Source organism: Pleurodeles waltl, chromosome 12 (genome assembly GCF_031143425.1).
Source record: "Pleurodeles waltl isolate 20211129_DDA chromosome 12, aPleWal1.hap1.20221129, whole genome shotgun sequence".
Taxonomy (NCBI): Eukaryota; Metazoa; Chordata; class Amphibia; order Caudata; family Salamandridae; genus Pleurodeles; species Pleurodeles waltl.
In genome coordinates, this window is record NC_090451.1 from 251,400,277 (window position 1) to 251,417,648 (window position 17,372).

At 44.3% G+C, this 17,372-nt stretch overlaps 1 protein-coding gene across 2 annotated transcripts in view; it reads right to left on the reverse strand.

The window, feature by feature from the left end:
* Positions 1-537: 537 nt before the first annotated feature.
* SIAH1 (siah E3 ubiquitin protein ligase 1) overlaps positions 538-17,372 on the reverse strand; it is a 61,220-nt gene continuing 44,385 nt past the window's right edge. For both annotated transcript variants that reach the window (XM_069217844.1, XM_069217843.1), the window contains exon 2: positions 538-2,345. In XM_069217844.1, the coding sequence (XP_069073945.1) occupies positions 1,495-2,343 (849 nt within the window). In that variant the 5' untranslated portion in view covers positions 2,344-2,345 and the 3' untranslated portion in view covers positions 538-1,494. The remainder of the gene's footprint in view (positions 2,346-17,372) is intronic.

The window sequence follows — 17,372 nt, forward strand, 5'->3', positions numbered from 1 at the left end:
CTAATTGCTGACCTGACAGACCAAGAACAGTTGTAATTAAAAGCTTGTTACTTGTGCCTGCAGAGGGTTTAGGAAAATATATTGGGGGAAACAAGAAGATGTAGATAAAGCCTAGGTGAAATAAAACTCCATCCATACTAGGCTTTCAAATAAGAAATATATATATATATATATATATATATATATATATACACATACACACACACACATATATATATATATACACACACACACACACACACACACACACACACACGCTTCCTCACACTTAGATCCACGGTGAAAAAAAATGAAACATTTAAAATGACAATTAGAACTGCACTATTAGTTATATTAAGGCAAACTCAATATACATTGTGCTAACAAAACAGGTGGCAATTTCAACCAAAGTAGTAAATCAGAACTGTTGCTTTGTTTTCAATCAGCATAGTGTTGCTTTAAACAGTTTAGGTTAGGGTAATGAAAACTCACTAGGATTGACTATATAAATGAATATTGTACAAACTACTTTGTTGTAAATAACTCAAAGCTAAGAGGTAGTTTAACAGGTATTACTTTAATGACAAATATAAAAGATGTATAACATCTCAATTTTGAGACTTGATTTTTGATTCAAGAAATGTGGAAAGCAACAACTTGTACTGCAAAGCAATTGATAGAGGAACAAAGCTATAATTTAAATCTCACTAAACCTCTTTGTAAACGTGCCAGAACATATTTTTTCAACATTTCTGCACAATTGCTTCAAGTTGTGTTTGCGGGCAACAGATGACAAAAAAAAAAAAAGCGTGTAACATCAATTTAGTTTTGTTGTGGCAATTTAGCTCCCCTAGATGCTCAAACTATCACAAAAATAACTGAATTTAGAAAAATGAGACTCAAAGGTATCAAATGAAAACAAGATTAGACATCACAAGATATAGTTGATTACGAGGTACGAAGAACAAATCCTTGTTTGAAAAACCTGCATTACAGACAGGTCAAATTTACTGATGAAAAACTTAGAAATACACAAATTGTACACAAAACAGCAGCAAATACTATGTAGTGAATTACAAAAGAAGAAAAAGCAAATGGGTAGAGACCACTCATAATGGCTTGTCAAGGGTGAAAAATAAAAATAAAAAATACACAAAACAGCATCCTTTACACTGTACAATCTACAAACACATTGCAGAACTATTTTACATCATTTTAAGATTCAGGCTTCTTTTTAATACAAAAGATGCCCATCTCAGGGTACATATATTTATATATATATTTAGAGCAATATATATATTTCAGTGGTTTACTGTTGATTTAAATATATTAGTGTTACTACATGCAACTGGTTCCTGTACTTTAACCGTCTTACCTTTATTACCCTTCATACGCCAAAGATCTAGTAAAATAGTTTGCATCTGGCAATAAATATCAGTAACGGTTAACAATGTGTCTGTTGCCTTATTTGAAAGCAGTTAAACACTGGCCTGAAAAACATAAAGGTCTGCCATTTCAGCACATGGATATTGTCACGTTGATTCCCAAGTTGCCATTTTCTGCAAAAAGCTGTGCAATGCTTGTATCAAAAACTAGACAGTCACTATTCATAATGGCTGTTGCAATTCCTTCATGAATTGATCGAGGAGTTGCTTCCCAAGTCAATCGCCGCCTATGACCATTAAGTTCCAATCGATAAGCAAAATTTTCAGCTTGTTTGCGTGTTCCTATGAGCTGAACAATGGCAAAGAATTGCTGATGTCCATCATATTTCTCCTGTTTCTCCAAGACCAACATGAAATGAAAGCCAAAACAAGACTGCATCATAACCCAGTCGACTGCACCAGGAAGATTAATGTCTGTAGCAAGAAAAACAATATCTTCTCCTTGCAATGTTGTTATAGACTTATGTTGATGCATTAAATGTGGCATTACAGCATCCAATGAACCTTGCCACTTGCAGGATGCACCAGGGCAAGGACACGAGTAAGGCCTGAACTCGCAGAGCTCTTCATGATCAGCTTTCTCTGTATGGGGCAAGGTCACCTCACATCCAGAAGAGGCATATTTACATGGAAATAACACAGAATTGGCAACTTTTTCCATAGCCAAATTACGAATTGATCCCAAAGGGCCACGGCAAGTTGGACAACAAGTAAGTTTCGGTCGACAGTTGCTACAAACCAAATGGCCACTCTGACACTGAAGAATTGGAGGCAAGACATAGTCAAAACACACAGGGCACTCGAAGAGACTGGCCAAGTCATTGTTGGATGCTGTTGTGCCAGTAAGAGCTGGAACCCTTTGAGATGGTGTACACTTTGAAGTACCTGTGGGAAGTGCAGTAGCAGTCTGACGGCTCATTTCTGGGAAAGAAATTAAAAACAATATGTACTTAATTTATACAAGGTATAATGGCAAGAGACGCAAGTTACAGGCACAACAGATTTTACTGGCGCTATGAGAATTGCAGGGAGAAAGGTAGGGGGGGGGGAACCCCCACAAACCTAGTTCACCAAGATGTACAAAACATTCTATGCCTTCACTTGAACATTTTAAAAAGCAAAATATTTATAGGTGTGCAATAGAGACAAGAGGTTATATTTGCACTTTCTTGCCATTTTTGGCTCTGAACAAAGTTTATCCGTGCTAGAGTTAACATTCTGCAAAGACTGCATAGTTTAAACAATCCGAATCTCTATATAACACTTAATAGCTTAAATCATGCAAAACAAGCCATCATACAGATCAAAATTATAAATGGTTGGAATTGTTCCATCTATTGAGATACTTACCGTGCTAAAATTCTGGCGTTCACAAAAAGTCACATTTAATGAGTATCCAGAACAGCTACATGCACAATAATCCAAAAAGCAGGTATGAAGCTCACTTGAGGATCCAGAACCAAGACTGGAGTTTAAGTAATGGATGCACATGCTGACAACGGCTTTATTAAAAAAAAATACATTTTAAACACTGAAGGGAACTTGCCGCAACCATTATACATTAAAAAGTTTATCACATATATTTATAAAGTCCGCACCCATATTTTGCAGTTAGTTAATTCTTATGTTCACAAGAGATGAAGCTTTGAGTGAGTCATAATTCCCCTCTCTTAACAATGGTGATCAATAGTATAGAACACTGAATCTGAATTAATATTTTAAGCATGGTTTCATGTGCAGTAACTTTTTGTAATAAGAAAATCGATAGTTAGATATCAGGAGTGTAGTTGTCATCTGTGAAGCGCATGTAATGTGAGTATGTCTATTAGTATACTTTCGATTAACGTTACTGTGCAATATTTAGTTTCCCAGTTTATGTACATAATATACAGAGTATATCCTATTTAATACCATAGTTGAGTGTGGGAAGAGGTAAAGCCTCGAGTGACTGACTCAAGATGACCCTCCCCTAACAATGCAGAAAAAAAAGCAAACTGTCAATCGTTATGTATGGTTTAGGACATGCTGATTTGTTTTTGCGCAGCAGTTATGAACAGGGATATGAAAATGGATCTGGACCTAAAGGGGTTAATTCTGTGCAATGGGACGATAATATGGATGCTGCTGTGTGTTTGGCCCTAGTTTTCTTCTGTCAAGTGATTCTAGAACGAAATCTGAGATACAAGCATTTTTGCCCCTCAAATAAGTTACCACAGACAACAACCTGTGGTTACGAGGAATTTGACAGACACTGTTGTAGTCACTGTAGTTATTATGCAGCTGCACTTTCAAACGATTTTTTTAAATGCCCCTATAAATCGGACACCCTGGGTAGACTTCCAACAAATATGAGAAACTATTGGTGTGCCAAGGGTGGCCTTTCCCACAGTTGTTCCCACAAGACATTTTGCTTGTTTCTACAGCCAAAAATCACTGCAGAGATTAGCACCAAATTTAACATTAAAGTGAAACATTACTGAGATAAGCAGTTAAAAAAGAAAAAAAAAGAAGAAAAAAAAAGTGTAAACCATTTTTGTATACCTACGCGATTGATGTACATTTAATTTCGTGACTCGTGACTTACTCCAGTCACATTTTGAATTTGACAAATGTGATAGCATGGAAGAGGGCTTTGAAAATGCTTCGCAAACTTGAAAACCTGCAATCCATGACCAATTACGACTTTCTCACTATGTAAAAATGTATTCCAAGGGCCAAAGTCACGTGGGGTCAACCCTCAAAAGGTGCCTAACATTCTGGGGACAGACGCCTGGAAAATACAAGGGAGAGGAAAAAAATAAAACAAAAAAACAAAAAAAAAAGCGCAGGTGATTTGCAAGTCAAGATGTGATTGTGATAAAATGATGTGGCCAGATTAAATTATGCGGGAAAAATGCAAATTATGCAGCACATTATTTTTCAGCATTATTTTTATCCACTTCAGAGAAACGTTTTTGGTGAAACCTGCAATTATGTGTCAAATGCAGTGAAGCCACGATTTGGAAGTAACGCTAAAGCCACATAATCGCCTAAATCCACTGAACCTCGCAATTGCCATAGTTTTGTTCCTAATATATCCAACTAAATTAAACAATGCCTAACCAATTTCTTTACAAATTACTGGTAGCTTGAAAAAGACATTTACTTCAAAGTGCGATAAACAACCATTGCAAAGCTAAAAGATCTCACAAAAAAAAAAAAAAAGTCAGTAGATCTTGTATAAGTTATGATGAATACTATGGCATGGCATTGTACAGCACAAACGATATGCCTTTCATATGGTATGGCTGGTTTAATACGGTAGGTCTTTTTATTGTATGCTATGGCTTGTCACTGTATAATAAGGTATGCTATGCTTTGGCTTGTTATTGTACAGTATCGTGTAGCCTGTTTTATAGTACAGTATGGTCTGCCATTGTGTAGTACAGTATGTTACTGTATAGTATTATAGCATGGTATGGTATTTTATGTTATGGCCAGTCATTTTATGGCATGTGTAGTATAATACGGTATGTTTCAGTCCATCATTGTATGATATTGTAAGGTATGGTTTGTCATTGTATAGTATGGTTTGGCCTTTGTTGTATAGTATAAATAGCCATTGCACGGTACGATGTGGCCTGTCACTGTATAGTAGGTATGGTCTGGTCTGTCAAATGTATGGTATGTTACTGTTTAATATAGTATGAGCTGTCATTGTATGGTATGGCACAAACTGCCTTCGGTGGTTAGTGTTAGCATGGAGAAGAGGTACATCTGAGAAAAACATACAGCTACATTAACTGCTTTAATACAAAGTTTAAGTTTGACCTTGAGAAAGAAAATCATTTTCAAAATTAAATAAGATGCTGCAGTATCGTCCTGGAGTTTTTAAACATTCAACAGGCCTATGGCTATAGTAGACAAGTGTCTCAATCTGAGCGCAGGCAGAGGAAAGACACAAAAAAAAAAAAAAAAAAAAAAAAAAAAACACACACATTACTCAATTCTTGGCCCACGCTCCATGGAAGACACAAATAAGAACAAAGAAAATGAAACCAGCACCCTGCGAGCAGGTGCAATTGCCACAAGGAAAGGAGTTTTCAACGTGAGAAGCCTGAGAGGGCAATAGTGGATAGGCTCAAAAGGAGCACACATCAGAAAGGTCAAAAAATAAATTCAGATCCCTTTGGGGCATAATCAATGGGGATGGAGGAAGAACATGTGTAATACTTTTGAGGAACCTATGGTGGATCAGGCAACCTAAAAAAAAAAAAAGCAGATTTAGCTGACAAATATTCAGTCCTGTTGGGAAAGGGAACAGATAAACAGGACCTCATAGGGCAGGACAGGGGGGGAGTTTCAGTGTCCAACTTGGCTGTGCACCATGCCACAAATTTCTCCCAACAGGCGTATACTATTTTGGTGGAGGGACACCTGTTAGGTAAGGTGACGTTACAAACTTGGGGAGAAAGGTCAAAGGCGGTCAACTGCTGGCGCTCAATCTCCACGCAATAAGGCGGAGAGTGGACAGGTTAGGGTACAGAACTCTCTCCTGCTACTGCGAAAAGTTATTCCCCGAGGGACAGTCTGATAGAAGATTTAATGGACAAGCTCAGCAGATTGGGATACAAGATCCTTTGTGCCCAGTCACTCCTGTTCTTGACAACTCTGTGCAGGAGTGGTATGGGTGGAAAGGTGTACAGGAGGACTGAACTCCACTCAAGATGAAAAGTGCTGCTGAGCAATTGCGCTTTGGAAACTACAACGTGCAAAACTGCTGATGTTGTGCGCCCTTGGCAGAGGCAAACATATCTAACCAAGGCTCTCCACACTATTTAGAGAACCTGTGCAACCACTGGATGGAAACACCATTCGTGACCTGCTAGACATTGTCTGCAGAGTTCGTCCGCTCTGGTGCTCAAAGCTCACCAGATGCTTAACCACCAGGGATATGCCCTGCTGTTCCAACCATGGTCAGAGGCACAGAACCTCTTGACAAAGTGTCCACGTCCCCCACCCGGCCTGCTTTTTGTAGTACCACGTGGTGGTGGTGTTGTCTGTGAACACCTGCACCATCTTTCCCTTGACAGAGGGAAGAAAGTCTTCTGATGCCAGCCGGATCGTACAGAGTTCTAACAGGTTGATGTTGAGTCCCATTTCCGCCGGAGACCAGTTGCCTCGGATCTCCACCTTTCCCAGATGGCTGCCCCATCCCAGGAGAGCTGCATCTGTCACTACTGTCAGATCTGGTTGGAGGAAGGGAGAGGGACCTTCCTCTGACCAAATTCCAGTTTAACCACCACTGCAAATCTTGTGCAGTTCGCTCCGAGATCTGGAGCCCAATGGAACTTCAGGTCCCATTGCAGAGCCCGCATACTACTATGAGGCAAGGCGGATCCTAGAAGGAGAAGGTGACACCGGACACTTCCATTGTGCTAGATATGATCTGTTCTGTGGGGGTGCTCTTCAGGTTCAGGCAGAGGAAGGGGGTAGTGCGAACCAAACCAGACATTGAATGGGTGACAAACCTGGCATTTGATGTACTGTTTCTGCAATGTATCTATATAAATTGCCTTGCTATATTTTTAAGTTGGTGGATGTTTACACACTTTTATAGTATATTGTTTATGGTGCATATAATATGCATGAACTCCAATACTTTATAGCTCTAAATGTGGTCTAGCAGGTAAATATACAGAAGGTTCTTTTTTTGTCACACTGCGCTTCCTTTTTTACTGTGAGAAGTGTCTTTGAAGGAAACAATTTATTTCAACAGGTTTACATCCACAAATTGCATGCAAAAATTCTCAATCTGTTAGAATCCTTAAAATACTGCATGAAAAACTGACCATCCACCACTTTATTTTTTAATAAATGACCTCTGCTTTTTTTTTTTTCTAGCTTCAGTCTCCCTCATCTGCAGACATGTTACTCTAAAAATCTCAAGCCCATCTGCCTTAAAACTCTTTGGAAACAACAATATTAATTGGGCCTCATGTAGCCAACCTCCGATAATCACTTCTATGTCAACAATTACCACAATAATTGGATTGAATGCATTGGCTGAGCATGCAAGATTAACTGCAATAACAAATGGACTGACCATTAGCTAAGCTCTGCGTAGCTTGCTACTTAATGTAAAGTACTTTGGCGCCTCATCAGGGGTAGTAAACGCTATGCAAACACAATGTAGATTACACACCATTTTGCATGTTTCACCAGCAGGAAGCCATGAGGCCCAGCAATCTGTCTTCACACCGAAATCCAGGACAGGGGATGAAACATTGGTATATTAACGTGAATATCCTGGACTCACCGCTTGGGAGAAAATACCCGAAATTGCAGTGTGCCCAGAACAGCGCTGATGAGAGGGAGCATCTGAGAGAGTCAGGAGCAACTTTAGCACATTTATAATAAACCCCAGCAAACGCAGGTATGCCACAGACTGGAGGTGGGAAGACTACAGCCTCGGGGAGCCCACGTTAAACAACCAATCATTGAAATAGGAAAAGGCTGAAACCCATGATCCCCACACATGAGCTATAACCACCATCACCTTGGTGATCACCAGAGGGGGCGCTGGAGAGGCCAAAGGGGTGCCCAGTGAACTGAAAGTGCTTGTGGCCTGCCATGAACCACAAGTAACATCTATGGGTAGGCAGGACTGGGATATGAAAGTAAGCTTTCTGAAAACTCCAAAGTTATCCTCCAGGGCATGAAGAACATGAACCAATGGTGGGCATCTTTAATTTTTCCTTCTTGAGGAAGAAATTCAGGGACCGAAGGTCTAGAATATGGCGAAGACCCTTATCCTTTTTGGATACCAGAAAGTAGAGTGAATAGTGGCCACAGCCTACTTCTAGCACAGGGATCTCACCCTGTGGTGAATCCAATTTAGTTTTTATTGGGACACAGGAGTTTAGCTTAGCCCTATGGCTTGCATGCCTGTGCCCCTTTACCTAGTGACTTTTAACATTCTTAACTTAGCTGTTTTAGTCCATTTATTTTATTATTTTTTAAGACGGCCGCCTTTGTTTATAGTTATAGAAATGCTCTGATTTGCATTATCAGTGCCACTCTGTGAAGGCGACATGATCAGTGATGTACTTACGTGTGACAGGCACATTGTGTACACTTGTTGGGGCATTGGCTATTTAATTGCTGCTATAAGTCTGGCTCCTTAGCAGTTGTTTTGGAACATATCTGCGTCAGGGGTCCTCCATGATCTGTATAAATACATCTCACACAGACAAGGTCATTAGAGGGATTCCTCCCAGATGCCATCTACATTGCAAACCACCTTTCTGCAGAACTCAGCCTTTGTGTCACCACAGTGTCTGACCAAGAGACCTCATTCCAAGGTAATGAGGGTTGAGGGAGGGGGTGTGTGTTTCTCATGGACATGGTACTGGCAGATTAGTTTTATCATACCTATCTCTCATTAGGTTCTCTTTGCTGGGGGAGTGGGGGGGGGGGGGGGGGGGCGGGAAGAGAAGGAATCTTGAGTCTTTATATTCACAACTCTCATCTTCATAATTATGCTTTTACTATATAGTATCCTAATCATTGCAGCTCATGCATTTTATTGCAGACAATATTGAAAACCCTCCTGCATCTCCTTCATTGCCCGTGTGTGACTGAGACTTGTTGCTAACGTGAAAAAAAGGATAACTTCTGTTCCACCACGACTTTCCTGAGATGTCGCAATCTCGAGTCCATGCATAAGGCTGCCTGAAATCAGGTTTTACGGTCTGGGTTTTTGATGAGGTGCTGCTTGTGAGCCGGGACGGTTGGGCAGACAGTTGAGACTTGAGTGGCTTAGTCTCTTACAAAAGTGCTGTCATTCCTGAATCAGCAGTCTTGCTTAGAAATGAGTCGAACTATGACAAATCCTACCACCCCACCGCTGCTCCCTGGGCCAAGACAGCCGCAACTTCCTCACACGGGAGGGACAAATGATCCTCTGTCATCTGATCGTACAATGGTTGCATGGATGGAAGGGTAGTCTTGAAGGGGAAGGAGTAGTCCCTTCAAACTCTGAAAAATTTACGTGTCTGAAGTAATGGATTGCCAGCAGAGCAGGTGATGTCGAATCCATACACCAACTGGACCATGGCGGAAGCTAGTCAGACTAGGTAGGCTGAGAGGCTGTTTTTTGGGGGTTGGGAGGATGGCACAGACTGACCACACCTCCGCTGGCCACCTGACCCACAAGGTCGTGAGTCCCATATCATCAGCCACGCAGAAGCTAGGTAGCAAGTGAGGAACAGAGGCTGACTGGGAATGGGCATGGTTGGAAAGGGGCAAAAAGCAGACAGGGGTTAGGGAGAGAACAAGGGGCCTCCGCGAGGACAAAGGACCTGGCTGTAGCCAGAGAATCCTTGACGCACTCTAGCACCAAGTATGGCCCGTCTCTGAAGAGAGTTGCCATCACAAGGCATGTCCATCAAAGAAACTTGGACATCCCCTAAAAAGCCAGACATCCTCAACCAGGCGTGGAACCTCAGGGTCAGTGTCAAAGAAACTGCTCTGCCTATATTGTGCACTTTGCTATGACTCTCCCATTGGCAACAGCCTGGGAGTAGAGTCCGGGCCTCCTTCAGGACCTGTGGCAGCACTTGCCCAACTGTATCCCACAGGAACAACAGCCCAAAAGTAATGGTGAGTTCATGGACCGCAATGCAAGGCTGGTGGAAGAAACATCTTCCCATGTGAGTCATTTTGGATTCCCTATATGGGGGAGCGGAAGGGAACGTGCCATACGAGGCTTAGTCCACCAAGGTTTCAGGGGCGGGGTGTTGTGTTAAGAAACTTAGGACCGCAGGGAGATGGCAGTAGGCAATCGTCCTGTTGAAAGGAGCCCTGTGCTAGGTTCGGACCAGGTACCCAGTAGGACGTCAGTGAGGGCATCACTGAATGGAAGCAGGGGTTCCGAGGAGGAAGAATAAGTTACTTACCTTCGGTAATGCTTTTTCGGGTGGATACATTAACTACCTGTTGATTCCTCACCTAAAGAATTCTCCCCTCGCGCCAGCTTCGGCAGAAATTTCTAATAGCTCTGCACGTCAACATCACAATAGCCCGACTCCACGCAATGCCGTCATCCAGGCAATAAGAAGCCGTCGTGCAGACGTCAGTCATCACCATTTTTTGTGTGCCTTAGAGGCGAACAGGTGAAAATTTGACCTTGAAGAGAACATAATCACATCCAAAGAAGTGAAAACACAACATTTATTACACTAAAAATAACAAGAAATTAAATATGCCAGTCAAAATCAATAGTGAGAACTTGAATTATCAAGACCAGAGAAAGAAATACATATATACATGCTATAACCATATACATAAAGTATATATATATATACACACACACACACACACACACACACACACACACACACACACACACACAAGACAACTGCCGCTCACCCAAGGATTTCGCGGAACAACCATTCAGGCAACGGGGAGGCGGGTGGGACCGTGAGGAATCCACAGGTAGTTAATGTATCCACCAGAAAAAGCATTACCGAAGGTAAGTAACTTATTCTTCTGATGGATACACCCGCCTGTGGATTCCTCACCTAAAGAACAGAGTCCCAAAGCAGTACTACCTCCGGAGGTGGGTGCCCGAATGGTCAAACCAAGAAATCCTGCAGCACCAAGCGAGCAAAACGGCCATCCCTCCTAACCTCAGAATCCAAACAATAATGTTTGTCAAAAGTATGGAGGGATGCCCAAGTTGCCGCCCTGCAGATGTCAACCACAGGAACACCCCTAGCCAAAGCCGAAGGAGGCAGCCTTAGCTCTGGGGGAATGGGCACGAAGCCCTACAGGTGGTTCTTTCTTAGCTAAGGAATAACAAAGCTTAATACAGAGAATGACCCACCTGGATAGCGTTCTCTTGTGGACTGCTCTGCCTTTCCTCTTCCCCACGTATCCAACGAAGAGCTGATCATCTTGCCTGAACTCCCTCGTCATGTCGACACAGAAGCTCAATGCTCTTTGTGAATCCAGTCGGTGGAGCCTCTCTCCCTCCTTGGATGGATGAGGCAGAGGGTAAAAGGAAGAGAGTAATAGAGTGCCCCAAGTGAAAGGGTGTAACAACCTTCGGGAGGAAAGCCGCCTTGGTACTTAACACCACTTTGTCTCTAAAGAAGGAAAGGTATGGAGACTCTACACTAAGAGCATGAAGCTCACCGACTCTTCTGGCCGATGTTATGCTACCAGGAATACAGTCTTAAGAACCAGCAAACGCAAAGCACAAGAATGCATTGGTTCAAATGGCGATCCCATTAGAAATGCTAATACTAACTTAAAGTCTACTGAGGCATAACAAATGGTGAGGGCAGAAACTTATTAGTGAGTCCCTTAACAAACCTCAAAACAATTGGAGATTTAAACAAGGAAGGTTGATCAGGAAGGCACAGAAAAGCGGACAGTGCTGATAAATAGCCCTTAACTGTGGCAACTGCACAACCCTTCTGTGCCAAGGAAAGAGCAAATGATAATATATATCAGACAAGGGAGCCTTTAAGGGATCAATTCGGTTCTCTCCACACCAACGTACAAATTTAGCCGATCGACTTGCATAGATAGTTTTGATGGAGTGTCGCCTGGTCGATAAAATAACATCCACCACTTCCGGTGGGAGAGAAAAAGCACTCAGATTGCCCTGTTCAATCTCCAGGCATGAAGGTGCAGACTCTGGGAGGTGGGGGTGTAGAATCTGCCCCAGCGACTGCGAGAGGAGATCCACCCTGTAAGGGAGATGGAGCGGTGGGCACAGAGAGTTGGAGAAGGTCTGTGTACCACACCCTTCTTGGCCAATCCGGGGCTATCAAGATGACCTGGGCCCGGTCTTGGCAGATCTTCCTCAGAACTCAAGGAATCAGGGGTATGGGAGGAAACGCGTAAAGCAACTGACCCTTCCAGGACATCTGAAAAACCTCCCCCAAAGCTCCTTGCACTGGATACTGAAGGCTGCAAAATAACGGGCACTGGGCGTTCTCCTGAGTAGCAAACAGATCTATCTGCGGACACCCCCACATCTGGAAGATGTTAAGAACCAGATCCGGATGAAGACGCCACTCGTGGTCGACCGAGCTGCGTTGACTGAACATCTGCACGTACGTTCAGAACCCCGGCCAAATGGTTTGCTACCAAGCAAATCTTGTGGTCCTGAAGCCAGGACCAGAGTCGAAGAACTTCTCTGCAAAGAAGGTACAACCCCACTCCTCCCTGCTTGTTTATATACCACATCGCTGTAGTGTTGTCAGTCAGAATCTGGACTGACTGACCATGAATGGAAGGGAGGAAGGCCTTGACAGCCAGACGTACTTCCCGCAATTCCAACAGATTGATGTGAAATCTCTGTTCCACTGGAGACCAAAGGCATTTGACCTCCAGGTTCTCCAGGTGATCTGTAAGGCAGGGAGCTTGCAGATTGTTGTGGTGCCTGGAATCTGCCACGAAAGGAGGAGCCACGTCCAAAAACCCTAAACTTCCTATATGACCTAAAGGAAGAGGAAGTAGCTGCCTGAAGTCCTAACAACCTCGCTGTGGCTCTGCTCTGACACGTTCAATAGCAGAATCTGCCTTTGTCCCAAAGAGTTTTTCTCCATCAAAAGGCAGATCCAGGAGAGTCGGCTGCACATCCGTAGAAAAGTCTGATAAGCGCAGCCAATCCTGATGCCTCAATACTATTGATGTGCCTATAGCCCTTGCCACAGAATCAGAGGTGTCCAACCCAGACTGGATCACCTGGGTCGCCGCCGCCCGAGCGTCCGCTAGCAAATGGAACACCTCTTGGGGCAAGTTTGGATGACCTTTTGCTTCCTCCATAAGGGCATGAATATAACGTCCCAAAATGCAGGTTGCATTGGTCGACTTCAAGGCCATACTGCATGACGAAAAGGCCTTCTTTGCAGCGTGGTCCATTTTCTTCGACTTCCTGTTCGCAGGGGTCCCGGGGAAAGAACCAGGGGATGACCGGGAAGAGCACGAAGCCTGAACAACCAAACTCTCCAGAGTTGGATGTTTGGAGAGGAAGTCCGGGTCACCTGGAGCCGCACGATAGCGCCTTGCTACCGCCCTGTTAGCCTGTAGAAGTCACAGGTTTCCTCCAAATGTCCTTGATGGGGTCCAGGAGAGCCTCATTGAAGGGCAAGAGAGGCTCCGCCACCACCGAGGCCGGATGCAGCACTTCCGTCACAAGGTTCCTTTTCACCTCAGCAGCCGGAAGAGGAAGATCTAAAACGTCTGCAGCCTTCCTTATTACTGCATGAAAAGATGCAGCCTCTTTGGTATACTCCCCAGGGGGAAGCCAAATCCCATTCAGGGGAAGTATCAATACCGCCTGCAGTGTCCAGACCCTGAAAAATCACCCGAAGGCTCCAAGATTTCGCCTTCCTCCAGATGTTGCCTGCTATATTCCTCCAGGAGGCGCAAAACTAGACGTCTGGACCGGAGTCTGGATTAGAAACCTGCGTTAAGGCGTCGGCCGACGCCAAAGATCTTCGCCGGCGCCGTTCTTCGGATACATCCGACGCCGGACACTCCGGCGCCACAGGCACCTTGACAGTAGACTGGATCCGTGGAGAATCCACTAGCGCCAGAGTCGCAGACATTGTAGGCGTCACTGGTCTCCTTGGTAACGCCAAGGGCATTGGCGCCGCAGTGGCTCCAGGCAGCAAAAATGGCATGAAGGGTGTCAACTTGTAAGGAGCCAGACACCCAAATTAAAAGCTAAAGGGCCCGACAGACCCGCATGCCCTCCACCAGGCGCCATGGAGGAAAAGATATTGAACATGGCATTTAAAAATGACGCAGGCTCCGTACCTGGCCAGGAAAGCTGGGTATGTTTGCGGTGTCGGCGCCGGCATAGAAGCCGATGATGGGCCAGGCAACTCCTGCTCTTGAGAAGCTGCCGGTTCTTGAAGAGGCACGACTTCAAACACCGACAAAGGTGAAGTTGGAGTCGTAGGAGGCGGAGGAGTGACGGTCGGGCTAATCTCCCACGTCAGACGGCACAGAGCTGATGGAGATGCAGATCTGGACCTGGACGGACCTCTACTCGATCGGCTCCGAGAGTCTCCATGACGACGATGAGACCTCAAAGATTTCGAAGAGGACTCTCTCCGATGCCGCTTTTCCTTCCTCTTCTTGGACCGGGCCAGGAACAATTTAGCCTCTCTTTCCTTAAGCGCCTTAGGGTTCATGCGCTGGCAGGAACAGCATGACTTGACCTCATGGTCGGAACTAAGGCACCAGATACAATTTTCATGGGGGTCAGTGACCGACATCCGACCCCCACACTGGTTACAAGGCTTAAAACCAGATTTTCTTGGCTGCGACATTGTAACTACAGATGCGCAACTGTAGCTCCCTGTTAGCCTCAAAGAAAAACCATTATTCAAAGGCACGGAAAAAAGGGAACGGACGCCTGCACGTCGAAGAGGGCTTCTTATTGCCTGGATGATGTCATACGGCATCGCGTGGAATCAGGCTATTGTGACGTCATCGTCGACGTGCAGAGCTAGAAGAAATTTCCGTCGAAGCTGGCGCGAGAGGAGAATTCCTTAGGTGAGGAATCCACAGGTAGGTGTATCCATCAGAAGCGCCCAGTTGCAGCACCTCTGTCAAGAGGTTAGTCTCGACAGCCATCAAGGGCAGTTAAAGGTCCAGGACCTCAGACGCCCTCCTCACCACCATATCATATGAAGCTTCCTCCTCCATAACCATGGTGGGGGTCGGGGGGTGAGGGGGAAGAGAGAAAGCATGCCAGTATCTTGAGAAGTTTACAATCTGCTGTGCCTTACCCAAGTTTTCACGTCAGTCCATTTCTTTATGGTGCTAGTACTCTAAAGGGTCAGGTGACCCCCCTCCTATTCACCCTCAAAGCCTAGCCCATAGGAAACATGCTCAGGATCTGAACGAGGAGACAAAGCACCTGACAGAGTCTGGATCGTGCGACGCCTATCCAGCTCTGTCGGTGAGGACGATGGTGCTGCCCCAAGGCACGGACAGCTCCAGGATCATTGGAGTCAGGAAGATCAAGGTGGTAAGACCGGCACCAGTCCAGATCCAGGACTGGATCCCTCGGAGCCCCGTAAAGGCTGAATTTGCCAGCACAGAACCTGAAGCAGATCACAGCCTCCCCCAACCTCCCTGTGACTGCAAGCCTCCAAAGGCACTGAAGCGGGTCGGGCTGCCCTAAAATGAGGTGCATGGTCTCATTGAACTCTTGAGATTTGGGCAGGTGTTGATCCGGGAAACTCTTAGAGAAGCAGAGTCAGCGCAGGTTCTGCAGAGGAGACCCAGAGAGCCGCTGCTCCCTCGCCTTGTTGGTAGACAGAAGAGGAGAAGAAAATCACTTTGAATTCTTGGATTTTTATTCTTGTTCCTCAACTTACCCGAAAGGACTTGGAGTGAGACTAGGAAGACTTTGGACCTGCCTCTCGATAGTGATCTCTACTTGCAGAGTAGAGTGCTTGGCTTCTGGGACCACTTCCTCAAAGCCTTCAGAGGCATGGCCTGGACAGTCAAAATTAACTGTGGTGTAGCTCTTCCAATCAGCGATTAGCTGGCCCGAAAGAACTAATGTCAGCACACCTGGGTGACGCCTGTAAAGGACCCACGACATAACCAGTGTGGATAATGCAGACAATGACGTCACCCACCGGCACATAGGAGTACTGCTCACGAAAACCTTCCACATCCAGTCTGATGCCCAAGGATAATTCAAAGGTAAGGAATCTGTAGCTAGAAGCCTATCAAATACTGACATTTTCACCCAATGAACATTACTTTATTTTTCATAGAAGTTCTACTTTTTTTAATTTATTTATTTTTTAAAACTTAAATACTCATTACCATAAGCATCTACGCCACCCTCCACGCCATGCATATACTTCAACATTTATTAACTTTCGAAGACAAGCTGAACCACTTACAAGTAACATTTGCAATGGACAAATTTGCTACAGATTCACATACAGCAAAACCATCTTACTAACATGTGAATGACAGACTTTTTTTGTCCTTCACTTTGTTTAGTCTGTAGGTGCGTGCAGTGGCACCAGGACACAGGGCTGTGATGGGCCAAGTTCACACAACTAGTACATCTTTTACTTCCTAACCAGGGTTTAGGAGAGAGGGAATTCCTTGACCGCACTTGGGACGCTACCCCACTGTATCAAACAGGGTACATTTGAATTCTTTGTGTACCCGAAATTAAAGCCTTTACATCTGAACATACATAAAGCTCTTGTGATAGTTACCTTTGCAATGTAATGTAGTCATGAAATTTCCTCCAGTTTTGTGTTAGGAGCTGACAAATCTTGTTTCAAGCAGCCGACGAGGTAATCATTAATGTTGTCAGAAGTATTTTTTTTTTCCCTACTAGGTTACCGTTTCCGGGCTCGGACAGGCCAGGAGTCTCTTTAAGAGCAAAGATCAGGGCAGCACAGGTCTGGTCCATCTTTGTGATATCAACATACATGGGCAGCTTGAGTAGTCCGAAGGGGTGTATGGAGAGTGGTTTGCAGATGAATCTACAATGCCTGTGTAGCACGCTTTCACAACCAATCCACCCCCCACAGCTACACACACACACTGTGCCAGAGTCAGCTGAGAAAGTGTGCAATAGAAATCATGTTTCAATGCAAACGAGGATCCAGATTTGAACGGAGGTAAATCAGTTTCACCGACCTTACAGTGGAGACAATTTCAGTAAAGAATGACTTAAAAATTGTTCATAACAGTGCAAATCTACCATTATACAACACAATACTGATGAGAAGACAGGTAGTTAACTTTTTTTCGAATAAGTAAGACAGCAAGGTACAAAGAAAAATACATGGAGCTATACTGGAACAAGCTGCAAAGCCAGAATTTTAAGTTGGGTCTTCCTGGTTCTACAGTAACTTTGTTATGACGAGATGTCTATAATGCAGACATTTAGTCTAC